This window comes from Theropithecus gelada, chromosome X (assembly GCF_003255815.1).
Source record: "Theropithecus gelada isolate Dixy chromosome X, Tgel_1.0, whole genome shotgun sequence".
Classification (NCBI taxonomy): domain Eukaryota; kingdom Metazoa; phylum Chordata; class Mammalia; order Primates; family Cercopithecidae; genus Theropithecus; species Theropithecus gelada.
The window spans coordinates 73,557,580-73,580,618 of NC_037689.1; the positions used below are offsets into that span (position 1 = coordinate 73,557,580).

Below are 23,039 nucleotides of genomic sequence, written 5' to 3' on the forward strand. Positions count from 1 at the left end.
TATGTATCAGAGGGATGTAAAGTTCTTCTATATTGCAAATGCTGTTTGAGCATCAGCTGTGTGCCAAAAGTGGATTAGGTGTTAGATATAAATGGTAAATTAGACAGAGTCTTGTCATGCCAGAGCTTATAGCCTATGATGAGAAATACTTTTGATCAGATAAGTGCTAAGAAAGAAAAATGAGAGATAGAATGCAAACTTCTAACAGGGTAACCAAATTTGATATGGGAGGCTTAGAGAAAACTTCCTGAGGAAGTGTAGTTTGGGTTAAGTTTTGAAAGATAAGTAAGAATTACCCAAATCTCAACTTAAGTGTCAACTCCTTGATTAGGCCTTCCCTGATCAAACAATCCAAGATAGCCTCCTCGTCTTTGTCTTATTATGTCACCTTGCTTTACTTTTACTAGGTTCATCACTATCTTGATATTTTATTGTTATGTTTTCTTATTTATTTACTGCCTCTACATGGTAGGGTATCAGTAAATATTTGGTAAATCAAATATGTGAGGAGACTGGGGCGTGTTTCTAGAAAGAGGGAATGGCGTGTGCAAAGGTCCTGAGGTAGATAGGAGCTGAAAGAAAGCCAATTTAGCTATATCACAGAGAGCAGAAACAGAGTCTCCCCAGATACAATGGGAAAAGTGGACAGGGGCCAGACTAGGATTTTGTAGGATCTATTGTAAGACCAATAGAAAATCATTAAGGGTTTTGCTTTTGAAAAATACCTTTTAATTCTGGTCACAGAAGAGGGAATAGATTGGAATGAGTTGAGAGTGACTGCAGGTAGATTATAGGAGTCTGATAGTAGCCAGAATGAGCCAGGATGATAATTTAGATTTGTGTGGGGGTGGTGGAAATAAAAGTGTGCTTACCGAATACAAATATGGCATTTTAAGATGATAAATTGATAAATTTTAAGACATTACTTATTTTGACTAGATCTTGTTCCCCATGATCTAGTAACTATGTCCTCTCCTAAGGCATATGACCCAAAAAAAGGAAAATCCCCAGCTTCAAAGTTCTTTTTTTTCCCCCTAATGTACATTGAAGTAGTCATGTCATTATCATTAGAGTTTAGCAAACTAACTTTATTTTTTACTGGGTACGAACCTGAGAAAATATTGGCTATATCAAATTGATTCTTTTAGCAAGAGATTTTGTTATAGCAAAGAAATAACTTTTTCTGTAGTCACTGGGAAGAATTTTGGTAAACTTTGAGTTGTGATGGTATTTATCATAAGGGGATTTTTCCTACTAATCTTATCACTACGTTTTGAGCCAGTCTAAAGTTATATTTTCTTTCAGTAAGCTGTATTTTTGTCCATAATCATAATATGGTAGGATACTCTGTTATTCTACTTTTTTTAATAGCATGATTTGGGACAAAATGCATTTTTGAGATTTGCAGGATATGATCATTTTTTAGACGCTACTGATGTATAATGTGATAGTGTGTTCCTAAGATAAGTGCAACTTCGGAATGTTCTCTATGCTTTTCTAAGGCTTGGAGCCTGTTCTTAAACATATACTCTCTAGTCAGGAGTTAAGTCCAAAGAAAATGAACAATGATCTTAAAGCAGATGCTTGTAAACTTTTCCTTTACGAGGCATATAAACATATAACATATGTAAACTTGTTATATGTTATATAAACATATAACATATGTAAACATGTTATATGTTGTACAAACATATAACATAAAGCATTGGTTTTCAAACTTACTTCTTTTTAGCAGAAAATCTATTTTCTAGATAACATCTTAAATGGAACTCCCAAATGTTAAGTAGATGTAGAGCAGAACCACTGTGCTTTATCCTTTGAATGTATCATGAGGCCTACTAAAATACAATTTGAATACCAGTAATAGAGAATAGAGTGCTGAATTGTATTGATCATTGTGTCAGAATTGGGTGTTATTGAAAGATTCTGTTTGTCATATATTCTGTGGCCTTTTAAATAGCCCAGTCCTAAATTCCACTTCAGAGCCTTGGTTAATGAGCTGTATTGTTTAGACTATATTTTAAAAACATTTCTGTATCTTCTGTTTATTGAATACTTGATAAAATCAGCAGTTTATAAGGAAATCTCACTGAGGTATATTGTTCATATAGTATCCACGTAGTAAATGCTGTTTATTATTCTGCATAAATCCATTTGAACCAGACTGATAGCACACTGAAGACCTTTTTACCAAATGAACAAGACATTTTGTGTTGCTTTTCATTTTTAATACTGATTTTTATTATAGGGACATGATGACGAAGTATTCGTTCTGGAAGCCCATCCATTTGATCAAAGGATTATACTTTCAGCAGGTCATGATGGGAACATTTTTATTTGGGACCTTGACCGGGGGACCAAAATTCGGAATTACTTTAACATGGTAAGAGACACCTGTGTCTAGTTCACATTAAAACCAACTTCTCTTATATAATAACTTGGTTAATTAAAGTATACCTAGTACAAAGGAACCTCTTGTCATTTGTGTTTAAATTGGTTAAATAATTCAGAGAATAACTCAAGAACTGAGAATAAGGCCAGTTGAGCCTTTCAAGATGTTAGCATTTTCTTAGGTGTTAGCATTTTCCAAATTCTGTTCCCCAGCCCTAAACTACAGATACTCAAATGTATTAAGCTTTGGAGTTAACACCTAACCAAAATCAAAAAAAGATTGATGTTTAAAATGTAATTCTCATTTATGAATTATAACAGTGACTGTAATACTTGTGTCTGCCCCTGGTAAACCTCATATGATTTAGTAATCAGAAAGTTGTTTGGCAAACATGGACTTGGAGATATGGATGCTCTTAAGATATGTCTCATACAAGCCATGGAAAAATCTGGTGAGCTATCTCTCCTCTCAGAACACCCTTCTATGGTGATGGGAATACTCATATCCTCTTAAGAATAATTCTGACTAAACATTTCTAAATTGTTGGTTGGCCTTTGAGTTTACTTTTATATGCTTTATATAGACCCAAAGCAAAGACAGATCCTCTGTCTTTTATTAGTAAAATTGATTGTGTGCTTTAATTTTAGGATGGTTATTTTAAGGCTTCATTGCATTATAACTTAAGATGTGAAGATAGTATCTTGACTTTGCTGAGGTAGTGCCTTTGTCATTTTGGTTGCATTTAGTTCTATTTTAATCTTCACAGTCACTCATTTAGTATTTCATGAGGTATGTCATTGCTAGCAATGATTGATTTTATCCATTGCAATTTGCCTCTCCCTAATTTCTTTCAGGGATTTACTGTTTCAGTAGGGTTCTGGCTACAGAAGCCAGAGAGTACTTTGGAATGTTTGTGCATCACAGAGTCCATGGTATTAGCAAGGAAAAGTTGTCACCTATCTATTATTTGAAAATTACTCTTAAGATGACTTGAGACTCCTCTGAATTTCAGATTGAAGGCCAAGGCCATGGTGCGGTGTTTGATTGTAAATTTTCACCGGATGGAAACCATTTTGCCTGCACAGATTCTCATGGGCATTTGCTGCTTTTTGGTTTTGGATGCAGTAAATACTATGAAAAGGTTAGCATATTTTAATTTTGCTGTAGAGTATAATTTAGGATTGTGTCATTCACAAATTTTGTTTAAAGTCCTCCAGTTAATAAGGGCTGTTATGTGTCAGTAGATATAAAATAAAAGAAAGTTGTCTTTCTTAGTAAAGGTTCTCAATTGTGATCTGCACTGCCAGAACATTATGTTTGGCTGTGCAGATCACGATTGAGATAAATTACAGGGTGATGAAGACATAAAAATTCCTTAGGAAATCCTTTTGCTTTGAACATATTCTCTACTGCCTTCCAGGTATAATAGGAGAGTAATTCTAATACATCACATCTTCTACTTCTCATGAATTGGGAATAGACTGCTGGCGACTGAATATGTTTATTTCTTAGGTGGCTATTTTACTTATTATTGATCCTGTTAAAATACTTTGGGAGCTAACTTAATTGGTTCTTTATGTTTTGTTAGCTGTGAATTTGAGAAAGTTTATAGAATTGTAGAGTTGGAAGAGAACTCAATCATTGAGGTCAGCTCAATAATTGTATTAATATCAGGTTTGAGTGTCTTTGATGTGATTGATATTTACCTGTTTTATCATATGTATTATACTGCATCTGTCTTCATTTGAATAAAAATAAGCAAGAAAAACATAATTATGTAGGTTTGTGTAATTTTTACAACTTAAATACAAATGCCCAACTATATCTACTGGGTTGTTGCTTTAGTTCTTCTTATCATAATAGAAGAAATATGATATGTCTAAAAATTAATACAGATTATAGGATTTTGTGGAGAAAAGAGAATTACCATCTAGGTAATTCAATTCTATTCTACCTAAAGGGAGAATATAGGGCAACAAAGGACTATAAGAGTATGCAAAAAATTATCTGATTTAAAAAATGAGTGTGCTCTAAGAATGAAAACAAGTATTTACTTATAAATTCCCTGTGTATGTTAACCCACTAAAAATCTGTCATAAAGATTCCAGATCAGATGTTCTTCCACACGGATTATCGTCCTCTTATTCGTGATGCCAATAACTATGTATTGGATGAACAAACCCAACAAGCTCCTCACCTCATGCCTCCTCCATTTTTGGTGGATGTTGATGGAAATCCTCATCCCACAAAATTCCAACGGTTGGTACCAGGACGGGAAAATTGTAAAGATGAACAGCTTATACCACAGCTGGGATATGTGGCTAATGGTATGTTTCCTCTAAAAGTAAATTTAAAACATTTTGCACAATATTATACATTACTGCTGTGTTCTCTATGATGTATGCCTCCTGCTAAACTCTGGAGTAGGTTATAATATGTTTCATCTTCTGTTACTGTTAATTTTCAGTTGTATAGTACTTTTAACCTTAGCATAGTACTTTTTCATTGTTTATCTCACCTGGACACAGATAAGTGGGTTAGGACAAACATAAGCATATATGCTCAAGCAGATAATGTATTGACCTATTTCTTTAGAAAACCTTATATATGTATGAACCTGTTGTTTTCTATAGTATTGAGTTGTAGTAAAAGCTTTTGTAACTGGTGGAATTCCACTGCTTATAGTATTGATATTTTAGTTTGAGAGTTCATAGTTAATTAAACTAAGAAGGTGAAACTTTGAAAAACCACAGACTAGCCAGGAGTGGTGGCTCACGCCTATAATACCAGCACTTTTGGAGGCCGAGGTGGGTGGATTACTTGAGGTTAGGCATTCGAGACCAGCCTGGCCAACGTGGTGAAACCCCGTCTCTACTAAAAATGCAAAAATTAGCTGGGGGTGATGGTGCCCGGCTGTAATCCCAACTACTTGGGTGGCTGAGGCACAAGAACCACTTGAACCCAGGAGGCAGAGGTTGCGGTGAGCCAAGATTGTGCCACTGCACTCCAGACTGGGCGACAGAGTCAGACTGTCTCAATAAAAAGGAAACAACCCCTACCCCGCAGCTGGAGGTAGCTATTTACCTATTCTCATGTTTGAAATGCAAAGAGTTATTGGGTGTAGAGTAAGCGGATGTGACTATTTAAATAACACTCGGTCTTGGGAGATATTGGGAAAGCAGAGATGAATGTGATATATGATGGGGAGATAGGAGAATAAAACATTGGAATAAGCTATTTTCTATCAAAGAAACTTACTCTCTTCTGGTTAGCATATTTCCATTATTTATTCTGCCCTCTACCCCCACATAAAATGCCTTCATATCTTACTTTGGTACTTGTAGGTTGTCTTCAGGTATGAGCTAGTAAGTTACTGATTTGCAAGTAGAATTTTGTATCTTTGCTAGGGAATTAAGGCTTGAACTGACCCTCATAGAATGAAATGCTGCACATCTTTTTATGTTCTTGCTCATAAAGGTTGTAGAGCAGGGAAATGGTATTACACATGTGCCTGTAGTTACTGTGATGATATATTTATTAGCCAAGGAGAAAAGGTGTGAATATTAATTAAATGGGAGATAAACTTGAAAACAAAGGAATAAGAAAGTCTAATTTATCAGACTTTATTTCTTGTATATTTCTTGTAAGATCTGATCACTTGGTTACTCTGTCAAATCTGACTAGAGGACAAGATGAAAACCAGGGCAATGATATACTTAAGAAAGAAAAAGATTTAACATTTTCATTCAGAAATAATCATTAAGTTTCAGTGTATATAAAAAATAATTTTGTACTCATTAAAACACTAAAATGTTATCAAAAGACAATAATAGTTCAAAGATCATCATTTTGACTTCTTTCAAAAAGGAAATTTTCACAAAGAAGGATGCAAAGCATTTTAGGTATCTGTGGTTAAACTTGTTTAATTAAACCTTACTCAAAACTCTTATGGCATAGCTAGTTGCTGTTAGGCAGCAAACCTATACAGCATTTAACTGCACTGAATACCATAGACAGTTATAAATACAATGGTATATATTTATCTAAGCATATCTAGACAGAAAAGGTACAGTAAAAATATGGTATAAAAGATAAAGAATGGTATACCTGTGTAAAGCACTTACCATGGAATGGAGCTTACAAGACTGCAAATGCTGTGGGTGATTCAGTGAGTGAGTGATTGAATGTGAAGACCTAGAACATTACTATACAATAGTGTACACTTTATCAACACTGTACACTTAGGCTATGCTAAATGTGTATAAACAATATTTTTCTTTCTTCAGTAACAAATTAACCTTAGCTTACTGGAAACACTTTTTAGGTTTTTTGTTTTGTTTTTTTAACTTTTCGACTCTTTTGTAATAATACTTAGCTTAAAACACAAATACTTTGTACAACCGTATAAAAATATTTTTTATATCCTTATTCTATAAGGTTTTTCTCTTTTTAAAATTTTTATTGTTTTACTTTTTAAACTTTTTAAAAGTTAAGACACAAACACACATTAGCCTAGGTCTACACAGAGTCAAGATTATCAATATCCCTGTCTTCTACCTCCACATCTTGCTTGTCCCCCTGGAAGGTCTTCAGGGGCAATATGGAGCTGTCATCTCTTATGATAACAATACCCTTTTCTGGAATACCTCCTGGAGGACCTTCTTGAGGCTGTTTTACAGTGCAATTTTTTTTAGTAATTAAAAGTAGTACATTTCAAGATGATACGAAGTATGGTATAGTGCATACATAAAACAGTAATATAGTCGTTTACTACCAAATATTATGTACTGTGCATAATTGTGTGTGCTATGCTTTTATATAACTGGCAGTGCAGTAGGTTTGTTTATCCCAACATCACCACAAACATGTGAGTACTGCATTGCACTTTGAGGCTATGATGTCACTAAACAAGAGTTTTTCAGCTTCATTATGATCTCGTGAGACTACCATTGTATATGTGGTTTATCTTTGACTGAAATGTTGTTATGCAGCACTTGATTGTATTTTTAAAGATGAGAAGGCCCTCATAATAATGTCTAATTTGGGAGCATTGGTTAAGTCAGACACATAAGCTAGTACATCAAAAATATTTAAAGTTTTTAATAAAATGTTTCATTTGATATATACTTTATTTTACATTTAATCCTGTTTTTAATCATTTGTGTAGAAATTTACAGGTTGTTTTTACTATGTTTAAGGTGTACTAAAATGTAAGTAATTTTGGGGCTTTGTATCTGGTCTTATTAAGGTGATGGTGAGGTAGTAGAACAGGTAATTGGGCAGCAAACCAATGACCAAGATGAGAGCATTCTTGATGGAATAATCAGGGAGCTGCAGAGAGAACAAGACTTGAGGCTAATTAATGAAGGAGATGTTCCACATTTTCCAGTTAATAGAGCATACTCTGTTAATGGTGGTAAGTATTTTTATACTTGTAAAGGGTGTAGTGTATGTACTGTAATTATTTTACTTTTCCCAAATAATTACATGGAAAATATTTTACCTTTATAAATAAAAACATTTTTATTAATTTGCAATTTTGATATCAGATATATCAAAGTCTCATAATCTCATCATTTGTGGGTAAAATGACTTAAGGTCTCCTGAGAAATTCAGGTGATGCATTTTAATACACTGTCTTCTTTTTACTCAGTAATTTATCTGTAATCTTTACATTTGTTTTAAGAAGTGAAGTGCTACAGTATGTCTAGCCCTCTTGTAGGGGAACAAAACTTGTATACAGTTTTCGAAATTAAAACTACCTTAAGTTTAGAAATTACTGCCAATTCCTCTTTTGTGGAGAGGAAAGCAGAATACCATGCTCCTCTCTTGAATTAAAAAAAAAATACACTGAAGACAAGAAGCTGTCTTAGGGAATACAGATGCAGCTTCTGAATTGACTTATAATAGTTTGATCTTAATACCAGTGGAAGTTATTGTATAATTAATTATCTTAAAATGAATATTCTATCCTTAAATGATATTAAAATGATATCCTATCCTATCTTTTACATTAAACGTGAAAATAAATATTCTATCCTTAAATGATATTAAAATGATATCCTATCCTATCTTTTACATTAAACGTGCCAGGGCATCTGAGTTTTATATAAATCTTAGCTTTTATCAAGAGCTATTAGTTTTATCTTCAAATGTAGTCATCTTATGAGATTTTTTTTCAGATTTATTTCTTTTCATATATTTGTAACTAGAGTCATTTATCTGTGTAACATTGCATTTTAGATTTCATAGAAATGAATAAGGTGATTTAAATTTGTGGTGATTCACAGAGTATTCTACTAATTTCCTGATTTCTTCAATATCTCATAAAATTAAAAATATTCATTTGGGTTACTTGAACACCTAACTCAGATAAGCTTTTCTGAACCTGGAACAAGATAACAAGTGGGCTGATAATCCTATCTATCCAGGCCCTTTATTCCTGAGACGTGAAACTTTCTCAGAGCCCTGATTTAAATATCCATTAATGAAATCAGTATTCTGTTGTACCTTCAATACTAGGTTTCTGTGGACAAATTAGAAATGACATTAGTCAAGAGACCCCACTGACTTCTATTGGTAATATTCATTTGTTTTGAAATTTTTCTGACCTTTAACAGTTGGATGTTTCAGTTTCCGTTTGTGTTTTATTTGTAAATATAAGAAAAATAACATGAACCTTTCTGGAGTATTAAAAAATAAAACTTCTGTTACTTTGTTTTCTTTCTTTCTTTGCTCCTCAATCTTGAAAATGAAATTTTGATTTAAAAAAATAATTATTTATACTTTGAATCTTAACATTTTTGAAAGTTTTATTGATGCTTTATCTAGAAACACTGTAATGGAGAGAATAAAGATAGAATTTAGATCAAAAAGCTGCTTCCTGAACTAGCACTAAGAAACATTTGTGAATCTCCAAATCATGTTGAATACATTTTTTTATATTCTGTGAGCATTTAGTAGATGTCAGATGTGAAACTACTTTGAAAAAAATTAAAATAATTATAGAAATTTTAAACATTTCTCAATAAAAGTGCTTGCTTTATTTATAACAATATGAAAAACATAAAGGAGGGTACAGAAAATATAGAACAAAGGGATAGCAATTCTTACAGCAGTACTATCTTTGAATCTACTCTTTTATTTAGAGCTGTGTTCTGGAAAACTGTGGTGCCTTTGCTCAGAAAGTGACAATTTTCCTTGTTTTTGTTTTAGCTCTGAGAAGTCCAAACATGGACATATCTTCTTCCCCAAACATCAGGCTTAGAAGACCTAGTAGTCAAATTGAAGGTGTTAGACAAATGCATAACAATGCTCCTCGGAGCCAGATGGCCACTGAAAGAGATCTCATGGCATGGAGCAGAAGAGTGGTGGTCAATGAACTAAATAATGGGGTTAGTAGGTGAGTCAATAAGGTAACATTGAGAAGAAAATTTAAAGCTTTATTCTTAGAAAGTGAATTGAAATGTACTATGTTAGCCTAGTAAATGAGGTATTTTAAAATATAGTTTAGGCATGCATTAGTTTTTCCATATTATTCCAGTGAGTTCACTCCATAACAAATAATGATTATCTTCAGCTTTGTGCTGAATGCTTTGGGGAATATTGAAAATGCAAAACATTATCTCTGTTCTGAGTTTATAGCCTAGATTTGAAGAAAAGAATACAAGTAGTATTAAGAACTCATGAGGTCTTACGTAATTAAATATGTGAGTGATATATGGACCCTAACATTTGAGCAACCTGGGAGTACAATTATTTGCTAGATGCTAGTGCTTAGAGTATCTTTAGAAATGTCATTTAGGTAGACTTCATTGGATGAAAGAATTTCATTAGGATTAATTTCAAACTTACAATCCCTATTCGTATTTGTAAACCCTGAAATTTGCTGTAATAACAACTTTCAGATACTCCACAGCAACTGGAAATAGATTTAGAAAAGAGAAAGGACATTTACAGAGAATATGTACAATTCATTTTAATCAAGTATCTTCCTAACCAAGCTTTTACCAGATCAACCAACAAGTAGCAAAATTAATTTGGTTTCTCCTTTTCTTCTGCTTTCTGCTATAAGAAGGCAGCAGTAATAAGAAAAAAGAAAGACATAATTAACTTGTGTCTTTGGAGTAAATGATTATTTACTCAAAACATTGAAAGCAGAATGGAAAGCAGGGACTCAAAGACATTTGTATACCAGTGTTAAATGTGACATTATTCACAATAACCAAATGGTGGAAACAACTCAATTGTCCACCAACAGATGAACAGATAAACAAATTGTGGTATATGTAGAAAATGGCGTATCATTCAGCTATAGAAAAGAATGTTGTGATACCTGCTACAACATGGATAAACATGATAAGCAAAAGAAGCCAGAGACAAAAGGACAAATATTATATGATTCCACTTATATGAAATGTCTGGACTAGGCAAATTCATAGAGACATACAATAAATTAGAGGTTTTCAGGGGCTAGGAAGAAGGAGAAAATGGGGAGCTATTGCTTAATGGTCACAGAGTTTATCTTTGAAGTGATGAAAAAGTTTTGGAAATGCTGATAATGGTTGCACAACTTTCTGAATGTAATTAATGCCACTGGATTATACACCTAAAAATAGTTCAGGTGGCAAATTATATGTTTAAAAGTATTTTTGTTATCTGATTCTTAGATGATTGGTTTTCTTTTTGATGATTTTCTGTTACTTTGACCTTTGACTTGTTATTAGGGTACAGGAAGAATGTCGAACTGCAAAAGGTGACATAGAAATCAGTCTTTATACAGTTGAAAAGAAGAAAAAGCCATCTTATACTACTCAAAGGGTAAGTATAGTTTTACAATACTTTGAGATACACTATTTGCAAATATTTGTAGATAATAGGCTTTTGAGAGGCAGCAGTTATGTATTAAGAGACTATTTTAGTAGGTATCTGCATATAAGGCACCTACTTTTTGAGCCACAAATTGAGATATATGATTATTATTAATAACAATAAAGTTATAAGTCCAGAGTGTCCCCCCAAATCGAGGACATGTGGTCATTGTAGGGATAAGATATTTGTATTAAAATAACCATTTTTATATGGTCAAAGTGGAACCTTAAATATATTATCAGATCACTAATTAGAATGTAAAACAAATGATCCAGATATCCTAGGCCAGAGATTGACAAACTATAGCCCATGGGCCAAATCAGTTCTGCTACCTATTTCTGTTCATTTTTATGGGAACACAACCATGTTCACTTATTTATATCTTGTATATGGTTGCTTTCAGGCTGTAAGACAGAATTGAATAGTTGTAACAGAGATTGTATGACTTGCAAAGCCAAAAAATATTTACACTTTGGTCCTTTGCAGAAAAAGTTTGCTGATCCCTACCCTAGACCCATTCCTGGCTTACCAAATCATTTAGGAGCAAAACATGATCTGTATATTGTGATGTACTGTAGAAAGAAACTGCTAAGCAGAATGCTCTCAGGTACACCAAATGTATAATTTTGTTCCCAAATTTAACCATAGTTTCTGTAGAGTGTGGTAATTTGAAGAGTCTAGGATGATTTTGATGTTGTTAAACAAATCTAGGTAATGGACCCTGATTTTGAATTTTTTTTTCCATAATTGCTAAACAGAAATTTAGATAAATATGAAATGGGTATCTTCAAATATTAGATCATTTTGATGTTTGCTTTCTTAACTCTTAACTTTTATTGTTAAGAAATTAACTTTATTTTGTTAGTTTTTTTTTTTTTTTAAGAGATTTTTGAATGACTCAGAACAGTGATTTTTATTCTTTTTTCCTACTCAGCTGATTTTATCAAACATCAGACTTGACTGAGACTAATGGACAGGGTACTTAGGTCTGTAGATATTTTTGCTTATGTTGAAAATGTGAAACATTTACATACACTTTTAAACTTGTTGGTTCCTAATTACATTCTAGGATTGCAGCTTAGCTAAATGGAATGTCAATAGTAATGTTTTGTATTTGTAAAGGTTAGAATAAAATAGTTTTCACTTCAAATTTTAGTTGTTAAAAATTAAATCTCTATTTTGACCTTTTTACTAAATGAATATACTGCTAATTCTTGTTATAACTACAAGTAAGTTATCCATAGTAACTCAATTTCTTTTCTTCTATATTGTCCACAAATAGTAGAAATAATCCTCAATGGGATATAAGGGATTAAGTATGGCATGAATTTCTGTGCGTCTGTGTGCCTTCGATGAAGAGTCAAATTCTAAAATATTTGAAGAGATTTATTCCGAGCCCAAAATGAGTGACCAGTGGTCTGTGGCACAGCCCTTAAGAGATCCTGAGACTCTGTGCCCGAGATGGTTGGGCTACAACTTGGTTGTATACATTTTAGGGAGACATAAGACATCAATCAATAGATGTAAAATGTATATTGGTTTGGTGCAGAAAAGCAGGACAACTGGAAGGTGGGTAGTGGGCTTCCAGGTCAATTTCCAATCCAAGATTTTCTGACTGGAAATTGGTTGAAAGAGTTTTTATCTAAAGACCTGGAATGAATAGAAGGGAATGTCTGGATTAAGATAAGGGTTTAGATAGCTGGGCATGGTGGTGCATGCCTGTAATCCCAGCTACTCGCAGGCTGAGGCGGGAGGCTGAGGCAGGAGAATTGCTTGAACCTGGGAGGCGGAGGTTGCAGTGAGCTGAGATCGCGCCATTGCACTCTAGCCTGGGCAACTAGAGTGAAACTGTCTCAAAAAAAAAAAAAAAAACGATAACGGTTTGTGAAGACCAAGATTCTTTATTATGCATATGAAGCCTCCAGGTAGCAAACTTCAGAGAAAATAGTTGTAAATGTTTATTATCAGACTTAAGAAGATGCCAGACTCTTACTTGATTCTCTCTTGAAGGGGATCCTCTGCACAATGTAGGTTTTCCCCCACAAGAGACAGCTTTGCAGGGCTATTTCAAGATATGGCGAAGAAACATTTGGGGTTAAAATACTCTGATTCCCCTCCTTATCTGTCATGTGATGTTATGCCAAAGTGAGGTTGGAAAAGTAAAGCCATGTTATATAGAGTTAAATAAAACCACTCTGATGGGACTCTATGGTTTGTAAGGCATGATTCTCCAGACGCTTGAGATAGGAATTTGAGCAAGAGAAGAAAAAAGGAACAGAGTTTAGATTTCAGTTCCAAAAATTAAATTGTTACTTTTTGTATGTAGATTGTTTTGAGTCCTTTCCCTTCTGTTGTTAGAAGTAATCTAAGATTTATTATTTCATTTTTATTTTAAACAACTCTCTCCTGGACCTAGTTTTGTATTTCAGAGGTGGGGGGTTGGAGATTGGACTAAATTTATTCTAAAGATACTTTTTAACTCTTAAGAATCTTAAGAATGCTGTTGATGAAAGAATCAAACTCTGTAAAATATTTGAAAAGATTTGTTCTGAGCCATATATGAGTGACCAGTGACTGGTCTCAAGAAGTAGTCCTGAGAACATATGCCTAAGATGGTCAGGCTACTGGTTGGATTTGTACAATTTAGGGAGACAAGACATCTATCAGTACATGTAAGACAGTACATTGGTTTGGTGCAGAAAGGCAGGACAACTCAGGGGGGTGTGGCAGAGGAGGTTCCAGGTCATAGGTAGATTCTAAAATTTTCTAATTAGCAATTAGTTGAAAGAGTTAAGTTATTGTCTAAAGACCTAGAATCAATGGAAGGAAATGTCTGGGTTAAGATAAGGAGTTTTAGAGACCGAGATTCTCATTACGCAGAAGAAGCCTCTAGGTAGTTTTTCCACAGAGAGTAGATAGCAAATGTTTCTTTTCAGACTTAAATAAAAGTGCCAGACTCTTGGTTGATTCTCTCCTGGATCAGGAAAAAGGCCTGGAAAGAGAACGGGATTCTCTACAGAATGTTGATTTTAAGACAGCTTTACCGGGCTATTTCAAGAAATGACAAAGAAACATATTTGCAGTTAAAATATTTTGATTTCTTTCTTTCTCTGTTGTATGATGTTATGCCAGAGTCAGACTGGAAAGTTAAAACATATTATATAGGGTTAAGTAAAACCCCTCTGATGCGACTTCGTGGTTTGTAAAGCGTGGAACCTCCCCTCCCATGCCCACCCCCGCAGAAGGCCTCTTAGATAGAAATTTGGGCAAGAGAAATAAAAGATCAGAGTTTAGTCTTCAATGTTAATCTAGAATGAACAAAAGTGTAGATTATTAAATCCACTTATATATCTTAGCACTTTAAAAAAGTTTTCTAGATTTTTGAATAACTAAATAAATACATATTATATATACACAAATGTGACTGAAATGTCTTGCTTCATCCTATAATAATTCTGAATAATGTGGCATATGTAAATTATGAATGGGCAAATTCTTGCAACCCAGACATTTCTTTTTTTTTTTTTTCAAGAAGTGAAACAATTTTATTTTACAGTTGGCTTTAAAATCACAAAGACACTTACTTTTTTCATATAAAAACATTAGTACAGATACCTGTACTTTCTAGAAAATGATTATATAGACATCTCAAAGAAAAATGTACACCATTATATGGTTTTAGTGAGGTTGCTTAGAAAAAACTCAAATCTGGACTGATACTTAAAACATACCATTCCACTACCATTCTACTGATGATTAGTATCATCAGTATGTCTTCCAGCATTATTACGTATTTGATAATACATACATAGGCTGGCTTATCACTTAATGTTCCATTGGTTCATCAGCCTTTTCTGCTGGTTCATCAGCAGGTTGAACAGGCTGTGCCAGCTGGCTTGTCACTCAATGTTGCATTGGTTCTTCAGCCTTTTCTGCTGGTTCATCAGCAGGCTGAGCAGGCTGTGCCTTTCTCTGTGGCCTTTCTTCAAGACCTTCCAGGAATGGAGACACATCATCATCATCATCATCATCATCATCATCATCCATTGTAAACTCCAAATTTTTACCAGCATTTCCAATGGGAACGTTTTTGTAGTTATGTCCTGTTCTGCAGGAATTGTCTCTCTTAAGGCATGCAGACCATGTTTAACCAGTTCATTTGAATTGTATTCCATAAATTTGCACATATGTCTCTCCAAGTAAGTACAAGCTGACTGAGAACGGGTCCCAGTGGACATAGCTCTGTAGTCAAAATAGTCAGCAGATGGCCAAGTTTGGAAAATGCGAGGCCCATATCAACATACCCAGCAATAAGTGGCCCAACACCATATGGTCTCCAGCCGTATTGTTGTGTTGATATTTGGGTCTTGCTTCCAATTAGAGATACAAGAGAAGACACAGGAAGTTGTCTATCGGATACAAATCTGGAATCGAAACACTCCTGGCACATAAAATTACATAACAGTCTACCATCATCAGTAAGCCCTGCAGTTGAGATATTAATATGGTTGTCAACATGGAGAATATTTTCTGATGAGCTGCAAGCTCCGATGGTGCCCTTTTCAATGCAATCAATAGTGCATGGGTTTTTTATTTCAGACCAACTGTGGCTGAACCTTGTTTAACAGCTTCCATTGCATAGTCAGTTTGATGAATCCTGCTCCAGACAATGATATCATTGTCATACTGGTTTCCAAACGTGGTTCCGGCACAGGTCTGGTTGCAGCCTCTAGCAAAACTGAGGATCAAGGAGTTGCTGCCTAAACTATCACTCTGCAGTGTACAGAGAAGTCTGTGGGACTTTGCAACCCAGACTTTTCAGCACTGTCTTTAATTTTATCACAAGGTTTACAAAATAGGAGAGTGATCAATATTTAGTGGAAAGTGGGTTAAATATGTATAAATATAGTTACATGTTGGCTTTCTTTGGGGGAACTTATTCTCATCTCCTACTCACCCCTACCCCCCACCTAATTTCCTTTATATATGTTCCCTGTGTGTTTACTGAGATTTTCCTTTTTTAAAATTTATTATTCTCTTTTGCAGAATGATTATGAGCCTAGCTGTGGGCGTTCTTTACGAAGGACACAGCGCAAACGTCAACATACTTACCAAACACGGTCCAACATAGAGCATAATTCACAACCTTCCTGTCAAAATTCAGGTGTACAGGAAGACTCAGACAGCTCCTCAGAGGTTAGATATATACTATTATTTATTTGATGTAGTTTTTTGTTTCCCAGTTCGTACCATCCATTTGGGTTTAAGGGTCACTTCTTTAATAGAAAATTATTTTAATTATATTCTTGTAAGAGATTTGTTCATTAATAATACATTTAGTAGGTATATTTGGGCATATTTAATTCCTTTAGGTGTCTTCTTGGATTTGTACCTCAGATGCTGTCTTTGTGAGGGTATCAAATATGCCAGCAAGAGTTTGCCTTTGACACAGTGAAAAAAAGAGTTTAAGAGGAAATCAGCCTAGAAATGGAAAGGAGCGAAATATAAAGAACTTTAATAAGTTCCACAGTTTCAGAACTGTTTGGCTATCTAATCAACATAATATACACATTTTTTGTTATTATTGACTTCACCTCTCATGGAGATCATTGAGTGTTGATTTTTCTCAGATCTACCTTTTTCATGGTAATGAATGAAGAGTGTAGCTTCTTTTCATCTTGTTCTTCTGTTCTCCAGTCTTTTTGTTCTCTTAACAGCTTTCATTGTTAAATGCATAATGAAGGTTTAATCATGCATTGACAATATATGGTACTCTCATTCTCGTGCCATTCCCAATTCTTTTTTTTTTTTTTTTTTTTTTGAGATGGAGTCTTGCTCTGTCCCCAGGCCGGAGTGCAGTGACACGTACTTGGCTCACTGCAACCTCTGTCTCCCAAGTTCAAGAGATTCTCCTGCCTCGGCCTCCCCAGTAGCTGGGATTACAGGCATGCGCCACCATGCATGGCTAATTTTTGTATTTTTAGTAGAGCCAGGGTTTCACCCTGTTGGCCAGGCTGATCTTGAACTCCTGACTTCAGGTCATCTGCCCGCCTCGGCCTCCCAAAGTGCTAGGATTACAGGCATGAGCCACTGCACCTGGCCCCATTCACAGTTCTTAAACTGTTATCAAAGATGTCCTCCATTCATGCCCCACCCCTACCCATATGAAATCTTGATCTTAAAAGAATGATCACTGTTCAGGAACTGATGCTCCCCCCACCCTTTTAAAAAAAAAGACAAAAACAAACAAGCAGAAGACAGAGTCTTGTTCTGTTGCCCAGGCTGGAGTGCAGTGGCTCAATCTCAGCTGACTGCAGCCCCCACCTCCCAGGTTCAAGCAATCCTCCTGTCTCGTCCTCCGAAGTATCTAGGACTACAGGTGCATGCCACCATGCCCTGCTAATTTTTGTATTTTTAGTAGAGACAGGGTTTCACCATGTTGGTCAGACTGGTCTCGAACTCCTGACCTCAGGTGATCTGCCTGCCTTGGCCTTCCAAAGTGCTGGGACTACAGGGATGAGCCACTGTGCCTGGCCTGATGCTCCCTTTTAAATGTAATGTGATAACAGCATTATGGTTGTACTTCTAAAACAAATCCTAATCTTAATACATATTTATGGTTAAAATGGTTTTTTTTGGTTGATGTGCATCAAACTAATGCTAAGAGTATAAGGCAGTGGGTGAGGGTATAGATAAAATAGGAAGTTAATTATTGTCTAAACTGGAGATTGTGTACACGGGTTATCTGTTCTCTCTACTGTATTTAAAATTTTACATAAAAAATATAATTAAAATTTTTAGTGGAGAGTAATTATATTAACTTGATAGAGACATATAGGCATTTTTAAAACAATGTTTCTAATGTATTTAAGAGGGTTATATTTGGACTTAAAAAATCTATTGAGTCTTTGAAATCATAAAAAGATGTTTTATATCAGTAAGATAATGATGCCAGAAATTTAGAAATACCTAGTAGACTTAGTTGTGAGTTACAAATATACTTAGAACAATAATTATGTGCATTTTAAGGAGAGTATATTTTGAGGGCAGAATTCAAAAAATGCTGTAAAATAGGTAGTGGTTTTTTAACTAGAAATACATTAGGTGGTAATATCCATATATCTTAATTGCTGGCTCTTTGTTGTAGGAAGACGAAACTGTTGGCACAAGTGATGCTTCAGTAGAGGATCCTGTTGTTGAATGGCAAAGTGAAAGTTCTTCCAGGTAGTTTTAATGATTTCAGTTTGGTCGAATTTATTGAACAGTTTTAATATGAAATTATGTTCTTATAGGAAATTGGTAAAATCAGAATTAAAATAGTGTTTTATAGTAGAAAAGGTACTGGCTGGAAGCCGAGAGACCTGATGTGATCTTGGCTCTCCCAATATCTTTCTGACGTCACTGTGGGCCTTTTAGTTTCTTCATCTACAAAATAAGATTCTTTTTAAATCCAAGATTCTACATCTTGGCAATCATATTCACCCTCTGCATAATGATCTTTCAGTCAATGACGGAGTGCATATGACAATGGTCCCATAATGAAGCTGAAAAATTCCTGTCACCTAGTGACATCATACCCATTGTAACACTGTAGCACAAAGCATTATTCACGTGTTTGTGGGGATGCTGGTGTAAGTTAACTTGCTGAACTGTCAGTCATACAAAAGTTTAGCATATACAGTTATGTACAGTATATAGTACTTAATAAACAACTATGTTACTGGTTTATTTACTATGCTATACTTATATATTATTATGTTTTCTTCATTTCATTTTCGATTCTTTTAGAGATGGTGTCTTGCTATGTTGCCCAGGCACACCTTGAACTCCTGGGCTCGAGCAGTCCTCCCACTTCAGGCTCAGCCTCCTGAGTAGCAGGGTGTACAGATGCACACCAATATGCTCAGTTTATGCTATACTTTTTGTTGTTATTTTAGAATGTACTTGTCGTACTTGTAATGAATTATTAACTGTAGAATATCCTCAGTCAGGTCCTCCAAGAGATATTCCAGAAGAAGGCATTATTATCATTGGAGATAAAAGCTCCATGTGTTTTTGTCCTTGAATACCTTCCAGTGGAACAGGAAAAGATGTGGAGGTGGAAGACAGTGATATTGATGATCCTGACCCTCTGTAGGCTTAGGCTAATGTTTGTGTCTTAGTTTTTAAATAAAGTTTTAAAATAAAATTGAAAAAAATTAAACCTTAAAAATAGAAAAAAACCTTATAGAGTAAGGAGATAAAGAAAAAATTTGCCGAGCGTGGTGGCTCACTTCTGTAATCCCAGCACTTTTGGAGGCCGAGGCGGGAGGATCACTTGAGGTCAGGTGTTCGAGACCAGCCTGGCCAACATGGTAAAACCCCATCTCTACTAAAAATACAAAAATTATCCAGACGAGGTGGCGGAGGCCTGTAATCCCAGTTACTCAGGAGGCTGAGGCAGGATAATTGCTTGAACTCGCAAGGTGGAGATTGCAGTGAGCCGAGATTGTGCCATTGCACTCCAGCCTGTGCAACAAGAGCGAAACTCTGTCTCAAGAAAAAAAAAAAAAAATACGGCTGTACAATGTGTTTTAAGCTAAGCGTTATTACAAAACAGTCAAAAAGTTAAAAAAAAGCTAAAAAGTATAAAGTAAAAATGTTACAGTACGCTAAGATTAATTTCTTATTGAAGAAATAAAATTTTTTAAAATAAATTTAGTGTAACCTAAGTGTAGTGTTTGTAAAGTCTTCAATAGTGTACAGTCATTTTCTAGGTCTTCACATTCACTCACCATCGCTCACTGACTCACCACCAGCAACTTTCAGTTCTATAAACTCCATTCATGTTAAGTGCCCTATGTAGGTATACATTTTTTAAAATCTTTTACACCACATTTTTACTGTACCTTTTCTATGTGTAGATATACACTTAGTATTGTGTAGATATATACTTAGCATTGTGTTAAAATTGCCAACTGTATTCAGTACAGTCACATGCTGTACAAATTTGTAGCCTTGGAGCGATAGGCTCTACTATATAGCATAGCTGTGTAGTAGGCTATACTGTCTAGGTTTGTGTAAGTATACTCTGTATGATGTTCACACAATGACAAAATCACCTCATGATGCATTTCTCTGAAAGTATCGCCTTTGTTAAGTGACACATGACTGTATATGTATTTATTTCAGTTTTAAAATAATCCCATTTCAACATTTCCAAGAATAAGATGCTTTTTTATTTTGAAGAAGCTTTTGTGATTTTGGACGGGATTTTAATTCCTTCTTGGATTTAATGAAATCCAAGAAGGATTTCATTAAAATTACTAAGATAATGATTGAAATTCCATATTGATTTTCTTTTTTTTTTTTTTTTTTTTTTTGAGATAGAGTCTCACGGTCACCCAGGCTGGAGTGCAATGGTGCGGTCTTGGCTCACTGCAATCTCCGCCTCTTGGATTCCAGTGATTCTCCCCTCTCAGCCTCCCAAGTAGCTGGGACTACAGGCGTATGCCACCACACCCGGCTAATTTTTGTATTTTTAGTAGAGACAGGGTTTTGCCATGTTGGCCAGGCTGCTCTCGAACTCCTGATCTCGTGATCCACCCACCTCGGCCTCCCAAAGTGCTGGGATTACAGGTGTGAGCCACCGCGCCTGGCTGATATTTTTTCTCTTAAGTTAGAACAAAATCCAGCCATGTCATTTATAATGCTGTTTGATTACAGAATGATCTTTCAATTATTAAGTAAAACTACTCCTTTTCTGTACTTAGGTATCCATAATTTTGATTTATTTACAGTGATTCATCAAGTGAATATTCTGATTGGACAGCAGATGCTGGAATAAATTTACAACCCCCAAAAAGACAAACCAGACAGACAACACGGAAAATATGCAGCAGCTCTGATGAGGAAAATTTGAAGTCCCTAGAAGAAAGGCAAAAGAAACCTAAGCAGACTAGAAAGAAGGTTTGTAACTTTATGAGTTATTTTGTTTTTGTTATTTTTTGTTTTTTTTTGCCTTTGATACTTAAATATTTAATAGTAACATTGACTTTTCTCTAAAAATAACATTTCATCTGAGAAAGTAAGTAAAAGTAGTTTCACTTCAAAATGTAAAGAATTTTTGAAATTTTTCTGTTACCAAAGGTAGAGGCTAGAATGTTTCATTACAATTTGTTATTCAAACATATTCACAATCATTTGTTAAAATGTGGCAATGTCCTAAAATAAACTACTGTCTCACAAAATTATTATTCTTGTCACCTTTATCTGACAACATTTCTTATCTGACAACATTATTATTCTTGTCATGTGGTATTTTGAGTCCTAATTTTTAACATTTTTAACTTGTAACATGGAAGAGTATGATAAATTGTATAGGACTCTTCCTCCATTCCACTGTTTTTTGGTGTTTTTATTAGAGAGATGAAATCTCGTTATGTTGCCCAGAGTGGAGTGCAGTGGCTATTCACAGGCATAATCATAACACACTGCAGACTCGAACTGCTAGGCTCAAGCAATACTCCCACCTCAGCCTCCTGGTTAGCTGGGACTACTGTTGTGTACCACTGTGCCTGGCTTACCTTTATGTTTTTATTTCATCCCAGTGACAGTTTCTTTTCCCTACTATAAATTGATTTAAATGATTTAAAGACTTGGTTTATGTAGTTATTATAATTTTAACTTCAAAATTGATTACAGACACATTCTGTAGTCTTTTGCTTTAGTAGACATAATTATTTTCTAGATTATCACTATTTTATGGGCAAAAACTTATTCTTACATTTGAATTCATGTGGTAGTCAAGAGACATATGTAAAAGTTATGGTTTTCAGGTAGTATATAGTGTCAGGTTATTACCTGTCAGTTAAAATTTAGTAACGGGATTTTTTTATTGGCAGAAAAGTTGTATGTAATAAAGCAAAATCATTCAAATTTATATACGTTAGGTTTCATTGTATCCTGAAATTTTTAATCTTCTCTACCTACTATTTTTCATACTATTGTTTATGTGTTTTATGTATTGGAGAACTGTGTTTTATACATATACTGTTCATGTTTTTATGTTTTAGAAAGGAGGACTGGTTTCTATGGCAGGTGAGCCTAATGAAGAATGGTTTGCCCCTCAGTGGATCTTGGATACTATACCCCGACGTTCCCCATTTGTTCCACAAATGGGAGATGAGGTAATTGTTACCTGTTATAACCTTTTTCTGTGTAGCCTCAAGAGCACTAACTTTAATCAGTCTGAATATATTTATATTCCTAATTCCATTATAATAATATATACAGTATCTTATCTGCTCTGCTTAATTATATATTTCTTGTGGAAGGTGATTGAACAGTATTAATCTTGGTATCCTTCGTAGGGCCTGGCACAGTAGCTTCAGTCTATTAGATGCTCATTGAATATGGAGATAAATTAATCAGCTTATGAAGTCATGAAAATAATTGGCTTTATTTTAATCTGAATTGCCACTTAGTAGAATTGAGTGGTATTTTGAGTCCTCATTCATGTTCCAATATTTTTTTTAAAAGAAAAGTTCAACCTGAAAGAAAGTACACAAGAAGGTATTTACTCCTTTAAATGAGTAGGAGAATGTAATTTTGCAAACAGGTCTTTCTTTCTGAGTCTGTGATTGACAAGTATAGCCATATTTATTATTGGCCAAAAATTAATCAAAATTCTACCTGGTAAAAAAATTTCATTTTATTTTGAAATTTAGTATTATTTTATAAAATAATAAAATAATATTGGAACATTAGAACTCTTTTTGGCTTGGATATTGTCTGA

At 34.6% G+C, this 23,039-nt stretch overlaps 1 protein-coding gene and 1 pseudogene across 5 annotated transcripts in view; one reads left to right on the plus strand and one right to left on the minus strand.

Annotated features, from left to right (window-relative positions):
- Positions 1-23,039, plus strand: part of BRWD3 (bromodomain and WD repeat domain containing 3) — a 134,604-nt gene that overhangs the window by 78,262 nt on the left and 33,303 nt on the right. For all 5 annotated transcript variants that reach the window (XM_025372374.1, XM_025372375.1, XM_025372376.1 and 2 more), the window contains 10 exons: positions 2,249-2,383; positions 3,405-3,533; positions 4,494-4,719; positions 7,641-7,808; positions 9,608-9,794; positions 11,119-11,212; positions 16,310-16,459; positions 18,411-18,487; positions 21,043-21,211; positions 22,318-22,431. In XM_025372374.1, coding sequence (XP_025228159.1) covers positions 2,249-2,383; positions 3,405-3,533; positions 4,494-4,719; positions 7,641-7,808; positions 9,608-9,794; positions 11,119-11,212; positions 16,310-16,459; positions 18,411-18,487; positions 21,043-21,211; positions 22,318-22,431 — 1,449 coding nt within the window. The remainder of the gene's footprint in view (positions 1-2,248; positions 2,384-3,404; positions 3,534-4,493; positions 4,720-7,640; positions 7,809-9,607; positions 9,795-11,118; positions 11,213-16,309; positions 16,460-18,410; positions 18,488-21,042; positions 21,212-22,317; positions 22,432-23,039) is intronic.
- Positions 15,167-16,209, minus strand: LOC112616234 (annotated as a pseudogene).